Raw genomic sequence first — 25,401 nt, 5'->3', positions numbered from 1 at the left:
CTGCAGAATGTTATCTTGCTTTGGCAGCACCCTCATCCAAGATCCATGACATCCATCCCAGAAGCTTGCCCACAAAAGAGAAGTACTGTTGGTTGAAAGAAGGAAGATGTTAGACATGGGTCTCATGGTCTCTTTCAGAGCCTAAGTCATCAACAGGAGGTTACTGATTAGAATATCTGATAAGGAGAAGTCCATCAGAGTTCCCAATGTTCTGCAGAGAGACGGATACAGGAGGATATATAGGGTTCCTGTAAGCTTGGTAATAGAAATTCATGAAGAAGAAATATAAATTAAAGAATGTAGTGGATGGGGAATACATGTAAATCCATGGCTAATTCATTTCAATGTATGACAAAAACTACTGTAATGATGTAAAGTAATTAGCCTCCAACTAACAAAAATAAATGGAAAAAAATAATAATTAAAAAAAAAAAAAAGAATGTAGTGTGCAGCAAATTTACCCCATTGTGGCCAATAAATAAAAGGAGGGACTTGGGATCAGTTGAAAATTGATATCCCAAATTTCTCTACACTGTCCTAGGAAAAACCCTCCTCCATCTCAAAGTCCAGAGAATCCTGACTGCATGCTTTAGCTCCATGGCGACACAGCAGGCACAAAATAAAAGGCAAAGACCATTTGCCTTCACGTGTGGCAAACGGCAAAACAGGGCTTCTATTCTTTTCACGAATCGGCTGCCGAAGCTCCACCCAAAGCCCTGCTGTCCAGTCCTTTTTATGATATGAAGTGCAGTCTGTATGTTTCCATTTTGGGAACAGATGCATAATTTTATTCTAATGGTGATCTTTTTGTGGTCACTGGAAATGTGTTGGGCTTCCCTTCAACAGACCAGGAAGGTCAAGAGGTGTGTTGTGTAGACCTGTCTGTGTTGCCTTAACGTAGAGCTCATCTAGGCATTTGCAAACATGAGGTAAAGACCCTCTCAGGACTGACGAGGGGTCCACAGAGGCTGTTGCAGCCGATCCCTCCCTGTTTCACTACAGTTTCCTCAGAGCCAGCAAGCTAAGTCACGGTCACAGTTAACTCCCTTCACTGGCTTCATCGCCAGGGGAACTCCTGCTAGCAACTATATTCCCCCACATGTTCTTTTAAAAATATATGAGTATATGTAGAAAATAAATAAGCTGCAAGGACATATTGCATTACACGTGGAATACAGCCAATATCTTCTAATAACTATAAATGGCTATAACCTTTAAAAGTTGTGAGTCACTATGTTGTACATCTGAAACTTATATATATTGAACATCAACTATACCTCAAAAAAAAAAAATCAGGTTTAAAAAAAAAAAACCTTCAGAGCTTCCTTGGTGGCTCAGTGGTAAAGAATCCAGCTACCAATGCAGGAGACATGGGTTCAATCGCTGATCCGGGAAGATGCCACGTGCATCAGAGCAAGTAAGCCCAGGTGCCACGACTGTTGAGCCTGTGCTTGAGAGCCTGGGAACAGTGGCTACTTACCAAACCCACATGCTGCATACTGAAGCCTGCGTGCCCTAAGCCCACGCTCCCCAACAAGAGAAGCCTCTGCAATGAGAAGCTGGGGCACTGCAGCTAGAGAGCAGCCCCCACTGCCCGTAACTAGAGAAAAGCCTGCAACAAAGACCCAGCACAGCCAAAATAAACAAACAAAAAAAATCTTCAAAGTGTTACTTCAGTGTTATTAATGTCAAATAAATTAAATACTCACGTACACTCAAAAGCCTTCACAGTTCCTAGGCAAGCCTCATTTTCCCATAGCACATTACAGTTAAATGTAATTATAATATTTAGTATATCTATTTAATGCTAATACTGAATATATGTTTAACTATATAATACACATATTATATATAATTAACTATATATACATATATTGCTATAAAAATATCTAGCTGTAAATAAAATCTAGCTGTAAAGATCTGGGAACAATTTCCATTGTAACTATTCCAACGTAATATTTAGCACTGAATTCATGATTGTCTCTTCTCAGCAATCATCATGAATCCCCAGGAATGTTTTCAAACTGTGAAACTAATCTACAAACTGTTTTCAAAGTAATAACATTTTTATGATACTGAGTGTAATAGTCAATGAAGAAGAAATCATGTTTGGCCTTATTAAAAAAATGAAGAATAAATGAAAGATATGAACAGAACCTACAACTTCACAAGCCAGATATTTTTCTTTGGATTTTTGCTTTGGGGAGGAAATGACAGTTTGGATGATTTTCAGTGGTCCAGTGGGGCTCAGAGCACCTCTCGCTGCAGGCCCATTTCAACATACCTCCGATCTGTAGGGTACAGCTCCACGGTGACCACATCAAGAGAGTTCCAGGCTGAGATGGTCAACCCATTGTACAGACACAGCATGCCTATCATCATGGATTCGCTGGTGCCAAACCAAAGGAAGAAACAACTGATCCCCGAAAGCACCATAGAGCCACCTGCCAACGAAGCAGACAAAAGGTGGGGGTGTTTCCCATCATCTGAGTAGAGCAAGGACCCCTGGTTCTCCGAGATCTCACAGCAAAACTGAATCCCAAGAGGAAACTGAGCCTGGGTTTAAAAAGCTCAGCTACAGGGCTATTTATCTGTATTTAAGCTTTACTTCTCAACTACCTTCTGCACACAGCAAGCATGAAACACACATCACCAATTACTCAGCTACCTAAGTAGAAAAGTAGACATTAGTCACACATAATTAGTTTTTCAGTTTGTTAACTCACAGAAGTGGTTCAAATGAGATGTAATTGGACTTTTTTTTCTTTTTTTTTTACTAAAATTTAGTCTTAATGAAAGGTCTTAAGAGATTTCTCCTCATTTCTGTGGGATGCAAATCCTAGGGGGGTGGGGAGGATAGCAGGAGACAGGCTCCCTCTAGATCACAAGGGCACCTTCTATGTGTTACATGAAACCAAGCACATACCTAGCATTGTTAAGCGCCCAATTCTGTCCATCAGGAGAGCAGACACGATGTTCCCTGGCAACACTGCCAATGTCCCCAGGAAGTTGACAAAATAAATCCAGTAGGCACTATAGTCATCATCAAAGGTAAACTGGCATCCTGTCTTATTGTACAAAAATGTGCTGTTCTGAAATCTGCAGTTAATGAATTTATATGGCTCAAAATCTGTGGACACAAAGAAAGACAGTTCAGTGCATCAGACTGGCCCACCAGTATGAGAAAGCTTGCCAAGAATTCAGGAAAAAACCATGGTATTGGAAGCTCCCTGAGGGTTTCAGAGCTGGCCAAGGTACAGGGTCTAGTCAAGGACTCTGGGTTACAGGGTCCCAAAGCAGCTGAAGGAAGGAATACCTTTATTGCATAAAGGAATAAATTGAGTCCAGTTATCTTCTGATTTCTTACAGTTGGTCATTGCTATTATATTGCTTGCTGACTCCTTTATGATGTTACTTTGTTCTAATTATCATGTTACATAAGGACTATCATTAGAGTACTAATAGCTTTTATACTTCAATGACAAAAATAATTTGTTCCAAAACGTGCACAAATCAGCCTTACTACTGCCATTTTATAGGGCTCTGAGGCAGTGAGAAGAAATAGGGCTTTCCTTGGGTCCTTGAGGCTGAATTTGCAAGTGAAGGTTTAGTGGGGGAACCAGAGTCGGTCTTGTTGGACAGTCACCAGCATTCACTGTTGATTTTTGTCCTGAACTTGGATCTAGCCAAAAGGAGTTGCAGATGATGACGGGTTCTGCTACAAGGTAATGAGGATCAAAACAGTTATCCTTGCTGATCAAAATCGGCCTAAAAAGCTGGTCTTCTGAGGTTGAATGGGTTGGAAGACAGTGCGAGACCACTGTTTAAACAAACCCCAAGAACCCTGACCCCATCCTCACTTGCAGCTAGGCAGAGGTGGCTCCTGTCTGAGGACCAAGAAGGCAGGGCTGGTAACAAAGTGGCGCTGGTCCTTCTGCCGGTGTTGGGCCATTATTTTGACCTCATGGGACAGATGGGCCAATGTGATAGTGCGTGGGCTGGGCCATCAGATGAGCCTGGGCTCATATGTCAGCTGTCACCAGCTGTACAACTGTGGCCAAACTACTGCATTTTTTGAAGCTTCAGCTATTGTGAAAATTAAACAAGACAGTGAGTGTCTAATAACCTGAGGTAGGAACCAGCATATAGTCAGTGTTCAGTCAAAGTTTGTTTCCCTCCTCTTTTTTCCTGGGGAGTTTCCCAGACTCCATTAAATGGATTGAATTAAAAGACTATATGTGATTGAGCATGTACTGTCCATCTCTGTAGACTGTAGTTCAGGCCAGCTCACTTAAGCTATCAACAGATTTTGAAATCAAGTCTATCAAGCGACTACAAGTTAATTCTCTGCTTTAAAAATTATTCACCACAGGCCTATTTTTTTCACCAACTTTGAGCTCAGCCTGTTTCATCTGCATTAAATCTGACAAAAACAGTCACTACAAGCTCAGCTTTGATCCAACCTGATGGGGGGAGTTTGTTCATTTGTACTTCAATCTTCACTTCCCCATAAGCGTCTGCCCACATCTATCACCAAATAGGTATCACGTTTCTGCCAAGAACTAGGGCTGTGAAGAGGATCCAGGCAGGGTTAAGTGGCACACTTACCTGTTTTGTTAAAAACAGTTTCAATAAATGTGCAGTTCTTGAAGTAGGTGTTGACTGAAGTCACATCCTCAAAGGTGCAGGACTTAAAAACTGAATTTTTGAAAGTTATGGATTTGAACCTGATCCCTGCAAATCTGTCCAGCACAGACAAAAAATTTGTGTCAATGAGTGTGTCTATCAGGGTTCAAAGTTAAGTCAAACAGATTTAGAGATGTGATGCTCCACTACGGGCTGTGCTAAATCGCTTCAGTCATGTCCAACTCTGCGACACTATGGTGTGTAGCTCACCAGGCTGCTCTGTCCATGGGACGCTCCAGGAAAGAATACTGAAGAGGGTTACCTGAGGTTCCACTATGGACTCTCTTAATTAAAAAGGACAGTGGCTTCTGGATTTTCTAAACTCTTAGCTCTCCCCCCTCTTCCTCATGGAGCCTGTCCTTTTGGCTACCTCATTGTTCCCCAATATTATTTTCCACCAGAAAAAGAGATGGCATCCAAATAGCTTCATGTAGCTCTCAGCAATGCTGGTAAAAGGGTGTTTGTGGGGTATACAGTTGAAGGCATTGAGTTTGGAGATTACCTGTGGCTACCGATTCTTTGTTTTGTAATCCTATCCTCCCTCTTGCTCCTTCACATAGGCCTTTATTTGAAACTTCTCTACTTGGGGTTATAGCTCTAACTTGAGCATGCGCTTCCATGCTTCCTTTTAATGAATGTCTATTTTCCAAGCTGATAACCCAAAGGTTCTTTATTCTAGTGTAGGGACTTCCAATTATCTTGAAGAGAGGATGGGAGAATCACTTATGTAAGGAATGATTATCTCAAGGGTCAAGAAACTCATAGCTCACAGTCGTTTCCAAGAATATTTTTCTTCTCGGTGCCAAGAGGTATTCCTCAAACCAAGCTGAATGACCATAGCTCAGCCTACTTTTGGAAATGGTAGAATGATGAAACTTGCTCCGATTCATTTTTGGGTGATGCAAGAGGGAAGGTAGAGATGATAATAGGCACAATCACTCTGACATCTTAGAAGAGTCTATGGTTTAGATATTAAGTGTTGATAAAGACCCTTGGGAGACATGTATACATATCCATCAATGTGTCTTGGTAATTTATTAAGAGACTGTGAATGTATCCTTCACCAGTTATTGAGAGGAGATGCTTGCTCAACTGGGGAAGAAGTTAATACACCAAATACCAGTGTTATTAGGGCAGAAAGGGACCAATCCTCCTAGGCAAGGAAGATGACTTAAAAGTGATTCACCATTGAGATTTTAATCATCCTCGCTCTAATGCCAGACTGCATTTGTCAGCTCAGAATGCACTAAGTGCCTATGAGACCAACCTCCTTAAAAAATTCACCCCCTACTCTAGGAGTTCAGAGTAAAATCACCTAAGCCATAAATCTATCTACAGAAGGAGGGTAAATCACGGCACATTTTAAGATCACTAATTTTCTGAAATGAAACTGCATTTGGAAAGGGGAAACAATTATTATTATTTTTTTCCAGTGGATGCTATCTGCATAGAATACACATGGAGAACAATTCAAAATGTTCAAAAAGGAAAAAACAAGTCTCTTCCCTCCCATCCTCAAGCTATCCAGTTCTTTTCCCAGAGAGGACCGCGGTTGTCATTTTCTTGTGTGCTCCTCGGGGAGCATTCTGAGCACAGGGTGCTAGCAAAGAAGACACTCTTCCACACCTTGCTTTGTTCTGAGTCTACTTCAGAGGTCACTCCTTATCAGCACATAAAGAATTGCCATTTTAGAATGCTGAATAGGAAAACTATTTTTAAAAAATGAGTGGGCTAGTGGTATTTCAAATTTCCGTGAAAGACAAAAACAATTTTTTTCTAACGCCTTCAAAAATAAACTTAAAGGCTTTACAAGGATTTTAATATTATTAAAATTATTAATCATTATATTGCCAAAGTAAAAAATTTCTCCATGATTGGCCAGCTTAGAACCTTTTTTTAAAAAATATGACATACTATGACATATTTTTGTCATAAATATGACAAAAATTTCCAATGAGATTACAAAAATTTTTAAATAATGAGGTCAATTTTCAACTGAGAATTATAGAGCACTTGACTCCAAGATTTCTGTGGAAAAACAAGTACAGATTCAAGTCAGTATTTTACGAGGGAGAGTAAAGGTGATCCTCTGTGGATCAGGTCTCCCAGTGAATCGCCAATCCATACAGTTACCTCCTAGTTGTAACTCTCCTTTTCATTACACAAACCATAAGCATCCCACAGAATTATTTTTCATCTTTCCAAACTGGTTTTTGCCCAGAGAAACTTCTGTCAATTATGTTAGATTTTTACTTTGATCTCTTTTTAAACTGGGAGACTTTCCTAAGGATGATGTAAACCAACAGAAACTTATACCAGCAACCATTTGCTCACATAACAAATAATGGGTAGAAACGAGGGCCTTGTCTGCCCCTTTCCATCTCTGAAAAGATAAACCACGACCATTTCTTGAATTAGTTCTCCTGCATCACGAGGAGTTCCACACTCCATACTCAAAAACGTCCTTTGCTAACTTATCTCCTATTTTCAAAGCCCTTAACTTTGGAAAATCATTCCCATTCTTTAACTGAAACTTTCTCTGATACAACTTAACCCCAATTCTTGAGCCAGCATAGTGCAGAAGGAAAGTATTCTGCAGAGTAGCCCCCTTTTCCAGAGACAGAAAACAGGCATGAGACCACATGTCAGATTTCCTCTTTGAATTAAATAACGCTATAACCTGTTTTCTCATAATCCTCACTCTTCCCTTCCATAACTTATTTTGCTCGCTTCCCAAGGCCTCTCTGAATTTTCTTGTCACACCAGTCAATTCCACTTCTTTACAAACAGGAAGTAGCTCAGTTTAAGAAGTAATTTAAGTGAATTAACTGATACATGTGTATCTTTTCTTTAAAGGCCATTTGGAAGCATTTGAATTCAGTCTGAAAATGACCACAAGTACAAACTGAACACATACTTAGTGTCATGAAGGCAAATAAGAAATACATTTTTAAGATGAGGTAGGAAATTAAATGATTTAAAAGTTTCTGGACCTGCCATTGTCGCATTCCATTCCGGTAATAATCTGATTTGCCATTGTAAAGTTAATAGTTGCATCTGAAAATTTCACTTTTGGTTCATCTATATTTTTCAACACATTCGACTGCAGATGTTTAATGACATCAGGGAACCAAACAGATAATCCGTAGTACCTGCAAAGACAAAGAAATGTGAGTTTGTAAAGGTGATTGCTTTCAAGGTTTTTGATCATCTTTACTATCATTATTCTGAATTCTTTTTCACGTAGTTTGTCTATTTCCTCTTCATTTTTTTGGACTTCTGTGTTTCTAGTTTGTTCCTTCATCTGTGTAGTATTTCTCTGCCTTTTCATTATTATTATTTTTTTAACTTAATGTGTTTGAGGTCTCCTTTTCCCAGCCTTCAAGTCTGAATTCTTTTTGGTTTCTGTTCTCCTAAGGTTGGTCCAGGGGTGTGTGTAAGCTTCGTATAAGGTGAGATTTGTGCTGGGTTTTTTCATTTGTTTGCTTTTCCTCTGATGGGCGAGGCTGAGTGAGGTGGGACTCCTGTCCGCTGATGACTGGGTTTGTATTTTTATTTGGTTTGTTGTTTAGATGAGGCAGCCTGCACAGGGTGCCTCTGGTGGTTGGGTGATGCCCGGTCTTGTATCTAAGTGGTGTCCTTTGTGTGAGTTCTCACTATTTTTGACACTCCCTAGGGTTAGTTCTCTGGTAGTCTAGAGTCTTCGAGTCAGGGCTCCCACTCCAAAGGCTCAGTGATCCTTTTTTAAGAATGGTTACATTTCAGGATTCCATATCAGAGAGGAACCATCCTTCCCGTCACTTCGCCTGGGGCTGCTGCCGGAGCTGTGGCCATGGCCGCCACCTGGAGACCCAGCGGGTGCACGCTCTAAAGGTGTCTCTAAAGGCGCTGGCAGTCCAGTGGCCATGACCATCTCCCTGCTCTTTTCAGAGAGGTAGCGGTTCCCGGAGAAGCACTGTTTATTAGGACTGTGCCCCGCTCCCCCAACCCCCACCCCCGTCCCTGAGCATTCTGGGTCATCAAACGGGAATCTCATCGGCCCCTCCTCATCACAGGTCTGCAAGAATCAAGCTTGGGGATGGCCTGGGTTTCCTTGGAGAATCCCAGGTCCTGAGTCCTTCCTTGGGGAAGAGACATGCGTAAGACTTCCATCTTACACAGGCACACCCTGGCCCGGAGGTTTCTCCTCATCCCCTTAGGCTGCACTGAAGAGCCCCATCACCTAGTCTCAGCTACAAACTCCTGGCATCTCCAGACTGTGAGGGCCCTTAGAGAATGACCTCTTTATTAACGAATGATTTTTCTCGGTTCTTTTACTACTGTGGTCCTGTTAGCCTGGGGGCATAGCCCATGCCCCCAAGGTTCAGGGTTGGGGCCATTTAAGTATTTATTGGAAAAGCCAGGTTATTGCCCACTTTCTACCTCTCACCTCTAGTATGTTATTCAAACAGGTTACAGCTCAGCCACGCTGCCATGATCTTCAGAGCAGCAGACACTAACCACAGGTATGAGCAGTTAAATGTGGACAGTCCAAATGAGACATATGTATGGGGAAAATGTAAAATTAAGTCATTAATCATATTGACTGAATGTCAAGAAATGATAATATTTTGGACAAAATTAGTGAAATAAGATATATTATTAAAGTTCGTTTTACTGGTTTCCTTTACCTTTCTTTCACCCCCTTTTTTTTTTCCATTTATTTTTATTAATTGGAGGCTAATTACTTTACATCATTGCAGTGGTTTTTGTCATACATTGAAATGAATTAGCCATGGATTTACATGTATTCCCCATCCCAGTCCCCCCTCCCACCTCCCTCTTCACCCAATCCCTCTGGGTCTTCCCAGTGCACCAGGCCCGAGCACTTGCCTCATGCATCCAACCTGGGCTGGTGATCTGTTTCACCCTAGATAATATACATGTTTTGATGCTGTTCTCTTGAAACATCCCACCCTCGCCTTCTCCCACAGAGTCCACAAGTCTGTTCTATACATCTGAGTCTCTTTTTCTGTTTTGCATATAGGGTTATCGTTACCATCTTTCTAAATTCCATATATATGTGTTAGTATACTGTAATGGTCTTTATCTTTCTGGCTTACTTCGCTCTGTATAATGGGCTCCAGTTTCATCCATCTCATTAGAACTGATTCAAATGAATTCTTTTTAATGGCTGAGTAATATTCCATGGTGTATATGTACCACAGCTTCCTCATCCATTCATCTGCTGATGGGCATCTAGGTTGCTTCCATGTCCTGGCTATTATAAACAGTGCTGCGATGAACATTGGGGTGCACGTGTCTCTTTCAGATCTGGTTTCCTCGGTGTGTATGCCCAGAAGTGGGATTGCTGGGTCATATGGCAGTTCTATTTCCAGTTTTTTAAGAAATCTCCACACTGTTTTCCATAGCGGCTGTACTAGTTTGCATTCCCACCAACAGTGTAAGAGGGTTCCCTTTTCTCCACACCCTCTCCAGCATTTATTGCTTGTAGACTTTGGATAGCAGCCATCCTGACTGGCGTGTAATGGTACCTCATTGTGGTTTTGATTTGCATTTCTCTGATAATGAGTGATATTGAGCATCTCTTCATGTGTTTTTTTGCCATCTGTATGTCTTCCTTGGAGAAATGTCTGTTTAGTTCTTTGGCCCATTTTTTGATTGGGTCATTTATTTTTCTGGAGTTGAGCTGGAGGAGTTGCTTGTATATTTTTGAGATTAATCCTTTGTCTGTTGCTTCGTTTGCTATTATTTTCTCCCATTCTGAGGGCTGTCTTTTCACCTTGCTTATAGTTTCCTTTGTTGTGCAAAAGCTTTTAAGTTTCATTAGGTCCCATTTGTTTATTTTTGCTTTTGTTTCTAAAATTCTGGGATGTGGGTCATAGAGGATCCTGCTGTGATTTATGTCAGAGAGTGTTTTGCCTATGTTCTCCTCTAGGAGTTTTATAGTTTCTGGTCTTACATTTAGATCTTTAATCCATTTCGAGTTTATTTTTGTGTATGGTGTTAGAAAGTGTTCTAGTTTCATTCTTTTACAGGTGGTTGACCAGTTTCCCCAGCACCACTTGTTAAAGAGGTTGTCTTTTTTCCATTGTATATCCTTGCCTCCTTTGTCGAAGATAAGGTGACCATAGGTTCGTGAATTTATCTCTGGGCTTTCTATTCTGTTCCATTGATCTATATTTCTGTCTTTGTGCCAGTACCATACTGTCTTGATGACTGTGGCTTTGTAGTGTAGTCTGAAGTCAGGCAGGTTGATTCCTCCAGTTCCATTCTTCTTTCTCAAGGTTACTTTGGCTATTCGAGGTTTTTTGTATTTCCATACAAATTGTGAAATTATTTGTTCTAGTTCTGTGAAAAATACCGTTGGTAGTTTGATAGGGATTGCACTGAATCTATAGATTGCTTTGGGTAGTATAGCCATTTTGACAATATTGATTCTTCCAATCCATGAACACGGTATATTTCTCCATCTGTTTGTGTCCTCTTTGATTTCTTTCATCAGTGTTTTATAGTTTTCTATGTATAGGTCTTTTGTTTCTTTAGGTAGATATACTCCTAAGTATTTTATTCTTTTTGTTGCAATGGTGCATGGTATCGTTTCCTTAATTTCTCTTTCTGTTTTCTCATTGTTAGTGTATAGGAATGCAAGGGATTTCTGTGTGTTAATTTTATATCCTGCAACTTTACTGTATTCGTTGATTAGCTCTAGTAATTTTCTGGTAGAGTCTTTAGGGTTTTCTATGTAGAGGATCATGTCATCTGCAAACAGAGAGAGTTTCAATTCTTCTTTTCCTATCTGAATTCCTTTTACTTCTTTTTCTGCCCTGATTGCTGTGGCCAAAACTTCCAAAACTATGTTGAATGGTAGTGGTGAGAGTGGGCACCCTTGTCTTGTTCCTGATTTCAGGGGAAATGCTTTCAATTTTTCACCATTGAGGGTGATGCTTGCTGTGGGTTTGTCATATATAGCTTTTATTATGTTGAGGTATGTTCCTTCTATTCCTGCTTTCTGGAGAGTTTTAATCATAAACGGATGTTGAATTCTGTCAAAGGTTTTTTCTGCATCTATTGAGATAATCATATGGTTTTTATCTTTCAATTTGTTAATGTGGTGTATTACATTGATTGATTTGCGGATATTAAAGAATCCTTGCATTCCTGGGATAAAGCCCACTTGGTCATGGTGTATGATTTTTTTAATATGTTGTTGGATTCTGTTTGCTAGAATTTTGTTAAGGATTTTTGCATCTATGTTCATCAGTGATATTGGCCTGTAGTTTTCTTTTTTTGTGGCATCTTTGTCTGGTTTTGGAATTAGGGTGATGGTGGCCTCATAGAATGAGTTTGGGAGTTTACCTTCTTCTGCAATTTTCTGGAAGAGTTTGAGTAAGATAGGTGTTAGCTCTTCTCTAAATTTTTGGTAGAATTCAGCTGTGAAGCCATCTGGTCCTGGGCTTTTGTTTGCTGGAGGATTTCTGATTACAGTTTTCAATTTCCTTGTTTGTGATGGGTTTGTTAAGATCTTCTATTTCTTCCTGGTTCAGTTTTGGAAAGTTATACTTCTCTAAGAACTTGTCCATTTCTTCCAAGTTGTCCATTTTATTGGCATAGAGCTGCTGGTAGTGGTCTCTTATGATCCTTTGTATTTCAGTGTTGTCTGTTGTGATCTCTCCATTTTCGTTTCTAATTTTGTTAATTTGGTTCTTCTCCATTTGTTTCTTATTGAGTCTCGCTAATGGTTTGTCAATTTTATTTTTTCAAAAAACCAGCTTTTAGCTTTGTTAATTTTTGCTATGGTCTCTTTAGTTTCTTTTGCATTTATTTCTGCCCTAATTTTTAAGATTTCTTTCCTTCTACTAACCCTGGGGTTCTTCATTTCTTCTTCCTCTAGTTGCTTTAGGTGTAGAGTTAGGTTATTTATTTGACTTTTTTCTTGTTTCTTGAGGTAGGCCTGTAATGCTATGAATCTTCCCCTTAGCACTGCTTTTACAGTGTCCCATAGGTTTTGGGTTGTTGTGTTTTCATTTTCATTCATTTCTATGCATATTTTGATTTCTTTTTTGATTTCTTCTATGATTTGTTGGTTATTCAGAAGCGTGTTGTTTAGCCTCCAAATGTTTGAATTTTTAATAATTTTTTTCCTGTAATTGAGATCTAATCTTACTGCACTGTGATCAGAAAAGATGACTGGAATGATTTCATTTTTTTGAATTTACCAAGACTAGATTTATGGCCCAGGATGGGATCTATTCTGGAGAAGGTTCCGTGTGCACTTGAGAAAAAGGTGAAGTTGATTGTTCTGGGGTGAAACGTCCTATAGTTGTCAATTAGGTCTAGCTGGTCCATTGTGTCCTTTAAAGTTTGTGTTTCCTTGTTCATTTTCTGTTTAGTTGATCTATCCATAGTTGTGAGTGGGGTATTAAAGTCTCCTACTATTATTGTGCTACTATTAATTTCCTCTTTCATACTCGTTAGCGTTTGCCTTACATATTGTGGTGCTCCTATGTTGGTTGCATATATATTTATAATTGTTATATCTTCTTCTTGGATTGATCCTTTGATCATTATGTAGTGTCCATCTTTGTCTCTTTTCACAGCCTTTATTTGAAAGTCTATTTTATCTGATATGAGTATTGCGACTCCTGCTTTCTTTTGGTCTCCGTTTGCGTGGAATATTTTTTTCCAGCCCTTCACTTTTAGTCTGTATGTGTCACTTGCTTTGAGGTGGGTCTCTTGTAGACAGCATATATAGGGGTCTTGCTTTTGTATCCATTCAGCCAGCCTTTGTTTTTTGGTTGGGGCATTCAACCCATTTACATTTAAGGTAATTATTGATAGGTATGGTCCCGTTGCCATTTATTTTGTTGTTTGGGGTTCACGTTTATACCACCTTTCTGTGTTTCCTGTCTAGAGAAGATCCTTTAGCATTTGTTGAACAGCTGGTTTGGTGGTGCTGAATTCTCTCAGCTTTTGCTTGTCTGTAAGGCTTTTGAGTTCTCCTTCATATCTGAATGAGATCCTTCCTGGGTAGAGTAATCTAGGTTGTAGGTTATTCTCTTTCATTACTTTACGTATGTCCTGCCATTCCCTTCTGGCCTGAAGGGTTTCTATTGATAGATCAGCTGTTATCCTTATGGGAATCCCTTTGTATGTTATTTGTTGTTTCTCCCTTGCTGCTTTTAATATTTGTTCTTTGTGTTTGATCTTTGTTAATTTGATTAATATGTGTCTTGGGGTCTTTCACCCCTTTTTAAATGTGACTGCAAGGACATTTAAAATGAAGCATATGGATGATGTTATATCTTCACTGGACAACGTGGCTCTAAACTGGTGCTTTTCACCCAAAGCAGGGTCCCTGGACCAGCAACATCAGCATCACCTGGAAACTTGTTAGAAATGCAGCCTCTCGGGCCTCATCCAGACCTGCTGAATCAGAAACTGTGGGGTGGAGTCCTCCAAAGAACTCTTCTGATACTCAAGTTTGAGAACCACTGCTCTGATTTATCCCCAGTTACACTGAGCTACACAGGGGAAGAAATGGTTATGAGAATCACTTGTGCAGATAGACAAACTAGGTTTAAAATCCTGGCCTTGCCACTTACCAGCCATGTGATCTTGGGCAAGTTATCAAAGCATCGTTACCTGCCATCTCTAATACCAGAATGATGAGAGTAACCACCTCTCTGGGTAACTGCTTGGATTAAATGGAATGCAAAATACCCAGCACATAGCGAGTGCTCAAAAGACCAAATTGTTTTTATCATCAGCATAGTCATCAGGATTCCTGAAACATCTCTGCCTAGGATTCCATAGATTCCAGCCCCTTGTCTTCACAGATCATGAAATAATTACTGCAAGGGGTGTGAGTGGTGGCCACTGAATATGAAATGATTCTGGAGGCAGCAACTCTGCAGGGCTCTCTATTCATATCTGAGGACAGAAATCTTCAAAAATGGCAACGATGAGGGAAGCATGACACCCTGGAACATTCATCATCAATAACATGGAAGAGTTTCTGCTAGTTTTCATTTATTCAGCCAGTGTTTACTGAATAGCCACTGAATGCTACACATTGCTGAAGTTTCACGGACTTTATAAGGAAAACATAAAGCTTAAAATGTGGTCAATAACAGGTAAGTAAACAAAATAAACCACAGCTATTATCCTATAACTGCTCACATTTCAAGAGCAAGACGTTTGTTTTGCTTTTGCTTTGGAGCTAGCCAGTGTTTAGCACATAGTAGGTACTTGCACGTGTCCAGCTAAGTCACTTCAGCTGTCTCCACTCTGTGTGACCCTATGGAGTGTAGCCTGCCAGGCTCCTCTGTCCATGTGATTCTCTAGACAAGAATACTGCAGTGGGTTGCCATTTCCCCTCCAGGGGATCTTCCTGACCCAGGGACTGAACTTGCATCTCCTTGTCTCCCGCATTCAGTTCCGTTCAGTTGCTCAGTCAAGTCTGACTCTTTGCCACCCCATGGACTGCAGCATGCCAGGCCTCCCTGTCCATCACCAACTCCCAGAGCTACTCAAACTCACATCCATCGAGTTGGTGATGCCATCCAACCATCTCATTCTCTGTCGTCCCCTTCTCCTCCTGCCTTCAATCTTTCCCAGCATCAGGGTCTTTTCCAATGAGTCAGTTCTTCACATCAGGTGGCCAAAGTATAGGAGTTTCAGCTTCAACATCAGTCCTTCCAGTGAATATTCAGGACTGATTTCCTTTAGGATTGACTGGTTTGATTTCTTACAGTCCAAGGGACTCTCAAGAGTCTTCTCCAACACCACAGTTCAAAAGCATCAATTCTTCGGTGCTCAGCTTTCTTTATAGTCCAACTCTCACATCCATACATGACTACAGGAAAAACCACAGCATTGACTAGACAGACCTTTGCTGGCAAAGTAATGTCTCTGCTTTTTAACATGCTGTCTAGGTTGGTCATAGCTTTTCTTCCAAGGAGCAAGTGTCTTTTAATTTCATGGCTGCAGTCACCATGTGCAGTTATTTTGGAGCCCAAGAAAATAAAGTCTTTCACTGTTTGCATTGTTTCCCCATCTATTTGCCATGAAGTGGTGGGACTAGATGCCATGATCTTAAGGTTTCTGAATGTTGAGTTTTAAGTCAACTTATTCACTCTCCTCTTTCACTTTCATCAAGAGGCTCTTTAGTTCTACCCTTTCTGCCATAAGGGTAGTGCCATCTGCATATCTGTGGTTATTGATACTGCTCCCAGCAATCTTGATTCCAGCTTGTGCTTCATTCAGCCTGGCATTTCACATGATGTACTCTGCATATAAGTTAAATAAGCAGAGTGACAATATACAGCCTTGATGTACTCCTTTTCCCATTTGGAACCAGTCTACTGTTTCATGTCCAGTTCTAACTGTTGCTTCTTGACCTGCATACAGGTTTCTCAGGAGGCAGGCAAAGTGGTCTGGTATTCCCATCTCTTTCAAAATTTTCCACAGTTTTTTGTGATCCACACAGTCAAAGGCTTTGGCATAGTCAATAAAGCAGAAGTAGATGTTTTTATTGAACTCTCCTGCTTTTGCGACGATCCAGCAGATGTTGGCAATTTGATCTCTGGTTCTTCTGCCTTTTCTAAAACCAGCTGGAACATTTGGAAGTTCACATACTGTTGGAGCTTGGCTTGGAGAATTTTGAGCATTACTTTGCTAGCATGTGAGATAAGTGCAATTGTGTGGTAGTTTGAACATTCTTTGGCATTGCCTTTCTTTGGGATTGAAATGAAAACTGATCTTTTCCAGTCCTGTGGTCACTGTTGAATTTTCCAGATTTTCTGGCATATTGAGTGTAGCACTTTCACAGCATCATCTTTTAGGATTTGAAATAGCTCAGCTGGAATTCCATCACCTCCACTAGCTTTGTTCATAGTGATGTGTCCTAAGGCCCACTTGACTTTGCATTCCAGGATGTCTGGCTCTAGATGAGTGATCACACCTTTGTGGTTATCCAGGTCATGAGGATCTTTTTTGTATAGTTCTTCTGTGTATTGTTGCCACCTCTTCTTAATATTTTCTGTTTCTCTTAGGTCCATACCATTTCTGTCCTTTTGTGCCCATCTTTGCATGAAATATTCTCTTGGTATATCTAGTTTTCTTGAAGAGATCTCTAGTCTTTTCCATTCTATTGTTCTCTATTTCTTTGCACTGATCACTGAGGAAGTCTTTTCTTATCTCGCCTTGCTATTCTTTGGAACTCTGCATTCAAATTTGTCTGCCGCATTGGCAGGAGGATTCTTTACCACTGAGCCCCCTGGGAAGCCATGACAACTGTTTATTGAGCAGTTATTTTGTGCCAGGGCCATATACCAGTGAGCAAAACAGATTAAAATCCCTGTTCTCACAGAGCTTCCAGAGGAGGAAGACAGAGCTTTCTTTATTCCTACAGAATGGAAAAGCTTTTTGTCTATTAGAAGATGACAGAAGGCCCAATGGGGAATAATAAAGCTGAGGAGGGAACAGGGAATCTGAAGGGGACTGAGATTTAAATAGGTTTAAATAGGCTGCAGTTTTAAATAGGTACTTGGGGGGTATCACTGAGAAGCGGCATAGGAGGAAAGCCTCAAAGAAGGAGAGAAATGAGCTGGTCCCCATCTGGGGGCAGAGCACAGACCCGAGATGGGACATGTTCCAGAAAGTTCTGGCACACTGGAGGAAGAACAAAGAGGCCAGCGGGGATGGGCTCGGCCAATGAGGAGAGAGCGGAGAAATCATGGGAGCAAATCGTCCTTGGTCTTATAGAACTTTCCAAACACTGTTGGTTTTGCCACCCCAGCTTTATGACAACATAAATAAAATGATTGCTTGATAAAAACTGTAACTGTTAGCAAATCTAAAATGAAAAAAAAAAAAAAACACCCTAGAGTTAACAGCATCACACAGTATAAGAGAAGAAAGTAGTAAGGTCGGGAGTTACAGTATGGAAATTTAAAGATTTCGTTCACCAAAAATGTAAGGATCACTTACCCAAAGGACAGCGTGAACCACACAATTGTGAGTTTTATGGTATTTTCCCTGACTGGGTAGGTGAAACATCTCATAAAAGTCAACCAAATCTGTGAAATATCAGAGAGTTAGTTTTCTTATGCCAGTCCCTAGGCAACTCTACTTCCCAACCAATCCCCTCTGACAAATTATAAAAAAATGTTGCGTTTTCTTTGGGCTGGATTCATTTGTACTTAAAATGTAAAAGCTAAAGGCTACAGGAAACGAAATGCTGGGATTTGTATTTATCAGCTTCCAACAGACAAAATAACTCGAGATGTTGGTGTACCCCATCACTGGGAGTGACTCCTTGTTTCACACCATCCCTCCCCCCAAAAAGCAACGTCTTGGCTACCCCACTGATCGCTAGGGGATCCCATTACCTGGTCCCACACCAGGAGTCAGGTCCCTGGGCAGGAGGGGGAAGAACCCCACTCACGGGGCGGATTCTGTCAACCCTGTTTCTGACTAACCCCAAGCTACAAGCTGGGCCGCAAGTCAGGGCGGGCTGGGTACTTACTCCCTGCAGTTCCGTGCGGACGCGAACAAAGCACCTCCGGTACCACGTTCCCGTGTCACTCTCAATTTCAATCAGTTCATCTATCTGTCTGGGGGTTTTGATTCTGTTTACCTGTAAGGCGCAACAGAGGGCAAAGTGCTGAGTTCTCGTCTCTGAAGTTGTAGAGTTTAGGCTTACAATTTGTTTTTAAAGGAGTTAAAGCTGACTCCAACAAAAAGGAAGCAGGTGTTTGATACATAAGCAGGTATCCATAAATATGAGACCACTGGTGTCAGTATACAGACTCAAAGGAACCTAAAAGAACTGAATAAAGAATGAATGAGAGGATGAATACCATAAGGAAGAGAGGGAAGAGTAGGTAGTAATGGAATTAAATGAAACAAAATGCCCTTCTCTGAATCACGACTACAAAGGCACACACTGGGAGGTGGGGAGGGAAGGATTGGGAGTTTGGGATTAGCAAAGTATGACAAAGAGAATGGATAAACAACAAAGTCCTACTGCACAGCACAGGGAGTGTATCTTGTGAAAAGCCGTAATGGAAAAGGACGTGATAAAGAATGCATGTGCATGTGTAACTGAATCCCTCTGCTGTGTAGTAGAAATTAACCTAGCACTGTAAATCAACTCCATCTCAATAAAATAAACTTAAAGCACACACTAGCAGATAAAACTCCAGATAGAGTCACTTGTGGATTAAGAATTACTTTGCTTAGACAAAAGGGACTCAACACACCTTTTTTAGGAACCTACTTACTTGATGAATTTGGCCCCTAAACAGAGTTCTTAGAGCTTTCCCATGTCACTTCCATTCCTGACTCTCTCTTCCTTCTCTCACAGCCAAATAGTGTGTGTCAGTCATGTCTGACTCTTTGCAACCCCGTGAAATGGGCTGCCATTTCCCCCTTCAGGAGATCTTCCTGGCCCAGGGATCAAACCCATGTCTCCTGCATTAGCAGGCAGATTCTTTATCCCTAGCATCACCTGGCAGAGAAGGCAATGGCACCCCACTCCAGTACTCTTGCCTGGAAAATCCCATGGACAAAGGAGCCTGGAAGGCTGTAGTCCAAGAGTCGGACACGACTGAGTGACTTCACTTTCACCTTTCACTTCCATGCACTGGAGAAGGAAATGGCAACCCACTCCAGTATTCTTGCCTGGAGAATCCCAGGGACAGGGGAGCCTGGTGGGCTGCCATCTATGGGGTCGCACAGAGTTGGACATGACTGAAGTGACTTAGCAGCATCACCTGGGAAGCCCAAACCCACGGTGACTAGTCCCCAGATACCCACAGGTGACCTTAAGGTGAGGTCCAGTGAATAAGTTTAAATTGCAGACATCAACACTGACTCTTCAGTGACAGAAGGGGAACAAATGATGGACGTACAGCCTGTATCCATGACTTAAGCTAGTCTCCTTTTCCTAAGGAAAAGAGCCAAGGATCAGGAGAAGCAATACTTTCAGCACATAGAATGAAGCCTGAAAAGAGGGGGGGAGGGGAGGGAAGCATTCTTCCTTTATGGACCTAACCCATTTTACCTTGTTAGTCAAAATCTACCTGCTTTTGATGAACCTGAGAGAGGACACAGAATCGTGCACACATGCTATCCCTCCCAGGGATAACATCTGAATAGATCTTTCTGAAGAGACTGCCAACAACTGAAGCAGTACTTCCACTGCACAAATCCAGGTACCAAGACTGGCTTTTGACAGAGGTTTGAGGACCCTCAGGATCTTTCAAATTACACCAGATGGGCAGTAGCCTCTCCCTGGCTATGTAAACAAAGATGTCTGTATTTAGTGACGATGATGTCTGAGTTAAAAGCAGGATTCCAAATAGGGTCAGCTACAAACCATTCATTATTTTGAGGCACTCTAGAGTTTTGTTTTCTTTTTAAATCACAGGGGTATTCCTTTTTTTTTTTTTAAGATAGCATCACTGACTCAATGGACATGAACTTGAGCAGGCTGCAGGAGATTGCAGAGGACATGGAAGCCTGGCATGCGGCAGTCCATGTGATCGCAAAGAGTCGGACATGACTTAGTGAATGAACAACAAATTCTTGGACACGACAGTGACTGAACAACAAATTCTTTTTTTGTACTGAATGAAAGGTTCATTGAATTCTATAGTGTTTTACAATTTTCAAAAGTTTCACGAAGATGATTTCATATAATCCCATAATAATTTCTTTTTTCCCTCCTACCCCTTTCCTCTCCTCTCCTCCCCCTTCTCCCCACTGGCAACCACTAGTTTGTTCTCTATGTCTGTGAGCCCATTTCTGTTTTGTTATATTCCCTAGGTTGCTGTGTTTTTTTAGATTCCACATAAAAGTGGTATACAGTGTTTGTCTTCCTCTGTGAATTATTTCATTCAGCACAATACCCTCCAAGTTCATCTATATTGCTGTAAATGGCAAAATTTTATTCTTTTTTATGGCTGAGTAATATTCTACTGTTTATAATATCATCTTCTTTATCCATTCATCTGCTAATGAACACTTAGACTGCTTCTATATCTCGGCTATTATAAATAATGCTGTGAACAATGGGTTGCATGGGTTCATGTATCTTTTCAAATTAACGTTTTTGAGTTATTTTGGATGTATACCCAGGAGTGGGATTGTTAGGTTATATGGTAGTTCTATTTTCAGTTTTTTGAGGAATCTCCCTACTGTTTTCCACAGTGTCTTCACCAATTTACATTTCTTACCAACAATGTATAAAAGGTTCCTTTTCTCCACATTCCCACCAACATTTGTTATTTGCATTTTTCTGATGAAGGCCATTCTGACTCAGTATATTACTTTTGAGAGGCTTCTCCATTCATCAATGTTTGTTTGTACATTCTTTCATCGGCACCCATGGGAGCCAGGACTGGTACTGGACCCCGGAGATGCAATCATAAAGCATCGTGCTCTCTAAGCAATTACATATAAATTAGAAAGTATCCCAGTGGAAATCTATATCAGATGGGAGAGACATACTATACAGAACACCCGAGCTGACCTGGGAGCGACAGAGAAGACTTGATGGGCTGTGGAATTTGAGCTGGAGCTTATGGAGAAGCATGTCATTTGCCATGTGTATCAGCTATTTGCAGGGCATTCCAAGTGCAAGGAATATGACACGCAAACACCCACAGGTGTAAGAGAAAAGAAAGTTGGAAACTTCGATGACTCCCTGATTCCTGAAGAATGGCGCAAGGGCAGAGAGTAGGGAGGGCTGAACCAAATCAGTGGCAATAAGGGTAGAAAGTAAGAGACAATGATGAGAGATATTTAGGATGGAGAATAATAAGACATACTGGATTTTTTGGACATCATAGAGATAAAGGAAAGAAATAGGAGAGTTTTCAGGGGTCTAGTTTTGGTGGTGCTGGTGGCACTTGCTGATAAGTCTTCGGACAAAGAAGAGATTTGGAGACTCTTCAGGTGAGAAGTTCAGATTTAGAAATTCAGAATTTGAAGGGCCTCTAGTACACAGGACTATGGCCACAAAGCCCTTCAACATGTCTGTCTGGAGCTCAGATTGTCCATTTGGAGAAAAAGATCTGGGAAGTAGCTGAGATCAGCTAAGGAGAATGTGAATGACTTAAAAGAGAAGTCTGCTGCAAACAATGTCCTAAAAAACAGCATTCAAATTAGGCACACAGGAAGAAGACCTTTGAGGAAGGCATGTGGATTCACCGTGTTGTAGATATAATAAGAAAAAAATAAAATGTGTCATGGTGGAATCCTGTAATGACTTTGGAAGTCACACATAAATGATTGAGATGACTCATTCTTTTAGAGTGGTCCCATCTTATTCCCACCTAATCTTTATACAGTCAGATTAACGTGGATAATCATGAATGAACTTGGTAACTCAGACCTTCTGGAAGAATAAGCAGGTTAGCAGGGCAAAGAGGTTCTACAGAGACACCTTCTCAGAAATCTTGGGTAGAGGGTTTATTCTCAACTGGCTGAGAAGAGTTAAGTGACATTGAGTATCTACCTGACACCTCAAGATTCCTTTTGCCTTATGATCCTTTAAATATACTATTCCTCTATATTGCATCTACTCAAAAGAAATGTCCATTTAAAGGATTCCAGGTCCTCAATGGTGGACATCCATTATTGATCTTTGTTCCTCCATTACACTGCAGAAAACATTTTTATTAGTTAAGAATCTGTGATCATTTGGTTAGAGGCCAGACTGAATTATACCTTCATATTACAAAAAATCCACTTCATATTAAAAATGTAATGAGTCAATAAGTGTCAGGGGATTGTCTAATCAGGAACTATTTCACTTATTTTAAGAACTAGAACTGATACTGTTGATAAGACATTGAATATTTTGCTTGTATCACCTTTAAACCTAACTTAGACAAGACAGTTTTGGTCTAACTATATGTTGCCTACATCAAAGGATTTAAAAACCAATCTTTTTTATTTGGGTGGAGGTTCTGGGGAAAAAAAAATAGTGTCCTTTCCAAAAAATACCATGCATTCAATTTTTTATTAGTTTAGATGAGTTTTCCCATTGAGAATACATTTTGTAACTGGAGGACGGAAGACCATTCCACACAGCGGGAAAACACATACAAGAGCAGTGCAGAAGGTAAAACGGTATGAGAAATCGAGAAACAAGTGGCTGCCGCAGCGAGAGAAGAATTTACGACCAGGCATTTTCAGAAAAGGTTTCTCAGCCTTTGGAATAGAGGATTCTCTGAGAAGCAGTACTCACTGTGAAGACCTTCTCAGGCTGACCCCGTGCTCTCATGTTTGTGTCGTGAATTAACTTCAGAATCATCCAGGCTTCATCATGTTTTCCAACCTAAGAAATATGAGTAGACATTGAATGGCCAGGCGGTAAAACACACATGCTCCCTGATTTTGCAATAACCATGTGGTATTGTCAGATACCGTTGGGTGCAACAGGGCAAATGGTTTAGGTTCATCCCACTGGAAACGCAGACCACCTGGATACCCTGAGTGCAGCAGCAGCTCAAGGAAAAGTGTTCATTTATAAAACAATAAGGCGCGTTTTCTTCACTGAGGGAAACCACTTGCTTGAGGAGGGACATTAGTGCTTTCAGGCCACGAGGCAGCCTTTTCACATGCTGGCTGTTGAAAGCATGTCTCCATGAAAGCAAACCCTCCATCGTTCTGTAGTAGGAAGGAAAAATGTACCTCCTGAAGAGGCAAACATACTCTGCTTGGATTAAAAGGACCTTGTTTCACTGTCTATGGCTTCCTTGAGTATTTGTGACGATGACCGTTACCTCCAGCAGGAACCGTGGGCTTTCAGGCATGAACGTGAGGGCCACCACCGAGGAGACACAGGGGAGCGCGCAGACGATGACGAACACTCGCCAACTGTGGAACTGGTAGGCTGAGCCCATGCTGAAGCTCCACCCTGGGAGAGGGAGACGGAGGGGTGAGGCAGAGCGAGGACCCCAGTCACGGCGAGCGTCCTCACCTGAACTCATGACTGGTCAAATCTTACCACCCCCAGGAGAACGAGCTGACCTGGGCATTAGCCACAGTGACCAGCTCAACTTGAAGATGGCCAGTAACAGTGCTGAGAAGAAAGGTGCTTGCAATCAACGCGGGCTGGGGCTGGGGCTGGAGGTGCGTGTATATATTTCTGGACAAGCAAGCTGCAAAGACCAAGGTAAATGAATTTGGGGCAGTGCCTTTTGCAGCAGACTCCTGGGCTGGGTAGCCCCTGTCTGCTCCCTCAGATTACTCCGGACCCTTGTCTCTGCTGTGAGCCAGGAAATGGCCCTCCGTGGACCACACCAACTGGCTGCGTTGTCCACCAGCTTCCGGTTGGGTTTGAATAATGGAAGCACTGGGGGGAGAACAGAGGGTGGGATTAGGGCTCAGGATGTTTGCTCCCCTTACTCCCTGCTCCCCTCGCCCGGCTGCGTGGAGGTCTGACAGTGTGTGCGCTGGCCCCTGGGAACCTTCTCGTGGAACCACGTCTCTTGTCAGGTTCTGGCAGCCCCACTCTCCTCCTGACCTCCGAGGCACAAGCGAGTAGAGGAGGCCCTTCCGCTACTGGCTCCAAGGTGCTTTATTATTCTGTGTGGGTTTCTCTTAACCGTTCCCACACAGCTCTTTTCAGTGACTCCTGCTGAGAGTGACAGTGCTTTCCTGCCAGCACGCTGACCAGCACAATGATTAAGAACTGGCATTTGCCAATGCTGCCACACACATGCCATACACTAGATCAAGAGAATTTTAAATTACTAGCTTTTTATTATAATGAAAACAAGCAAATGGGATACCAACAGAAATCTCTTCAAGAACTCAAAGAAAACCAATACTTGAATGAATATAAAATGGTTGAAAGCAACATTCCAACCATGATTCTAAAGGAGAAATAATGAAGCATATCAAATCTAATTGAAAACAGAGAAGAGATTTATGGAGGCAGAGATGAATTATGGTGAGGCAAAATTCTAATTTTTGCAATGCCTGGTATTTGGAAGGCTGCTGTGAGCAAAAGTCAGATAGTCTACATTCCATCCCCAGGAGAGCAGTGTAATTATTCACTGTTTGCCTGGGGGCCAAGAGAGATTCTGAAGGTGACATGAGTTCCTCAAGGCCCAGCAGCGGAAGCTATATGCCAGAACCTTCTCCACCAGGGTCTGAGGTGGAATCTTATACCCCTCATGTCCTCATGTCTGTGCTCACTCCTAAACACGGAATCTGTTGATAAATGATGTAAACACCAATGACATGTGACATCAGCCTTAGATTCATGAGCATTTTCCGGGAATGTAATACATGAGGACTCTGTGGTCTGCTAAATTAACTACATCGTAATCTGTGGGAGGGGACGTCTACTCTCAATGTTTTCTGTAGCAGAAGTTCAAGTGTCTCAAATATCCAAAATACAGAGGAAATTCTGTAATGGAACTAAGAAAACATACCATGTTCACTTCACACTGGATCTGAGAGCTTCACAGAAAGGAATTCTTTTTCAGAAGTGCTGGAGCCGACAGAAACGGGTCTCCCCGTGAGTCTGAGCTCACCTGCTGCTGGCTTCCTCAACCCCTCGGTCCACCTCACCAACATGCTGCCAGCTCTTTGAATGCACAAAGCTTAGTTCCATTCTAAGGGCTTTGCCTTATTTCCTAGGAAGCCCAGCCTTGCATTGAAAGGATGGAGGCTGTAGGTCAGCCAGCC

The 25,401-nt window shown here is 41.5% G+C and overlaps 1 protein-coding gene across 2 annotated transcripts in view; it reads right to left on the bottom strand.

Annotated features, from left to right (window-relative positions):
- Positions 1-25,401, bottom strand: part of SV2C (synaptic vesicle glycoprotein 2C) — a 219,047-nt gene that overhangs the window by 20,509 nt on the left and 173,137 nt on the right. For both annotated transcript variants that reach the window (XM_070468565.1, XM_070468566.1), the window contains exons 5-12: positions 23,487-23,620; positions 22,949-23,038; positions 18,218-18,328; positions 17,680-17,768; positions 7,680-7,838; positions 4,609-4,742; positions 2,927-3,130; positions 2,285-2,444 (exon numbers count right to left, since the gene is read on the bottom strand). In XM_070468565.1, coding sequence (XP_070324666.1) covers positions 2,285-2,444; positions 2,927-3,130; positions 4,609-4,742; positions 7,680-7,838; positions 17,680-17,768; positions 18,218-18,328; positions 22,949-23,038; positions 23,487-23,620 — 1,081 coding nt within the window. The remainder of the gene's footprint in view (positions 1-2,284; positions 2,445-2,926; positions 3,131-4,608; positions 4,743-7,679; positions 7,839-17,679; positions 17,769-18,217; positions 18,329-22,948; positions 23,039-23,486; positions 23,621-25,401) is intronic.

Source organism: Odocoileus virginianus, chromosome 6, assembly GCF_023699985.2.
Source record: "Odocoileus virginianus isolate 20LAN1187 ecotype Illinois chromosome 6, Ovbor_1.2, whole genome shotgun sequence".
Lineage (NCBI taxonomy): Eukaryota > Metazoa > Chordata > Mammalia > Artiodactyla > Cervidae > Odocoileus > Odocoileus virginianus.
The sequence above is the reverse complement of the archived record's forward strand: the minus strand, read 5'-3'. Positions and strand labels throughout refer to the sequence as shown.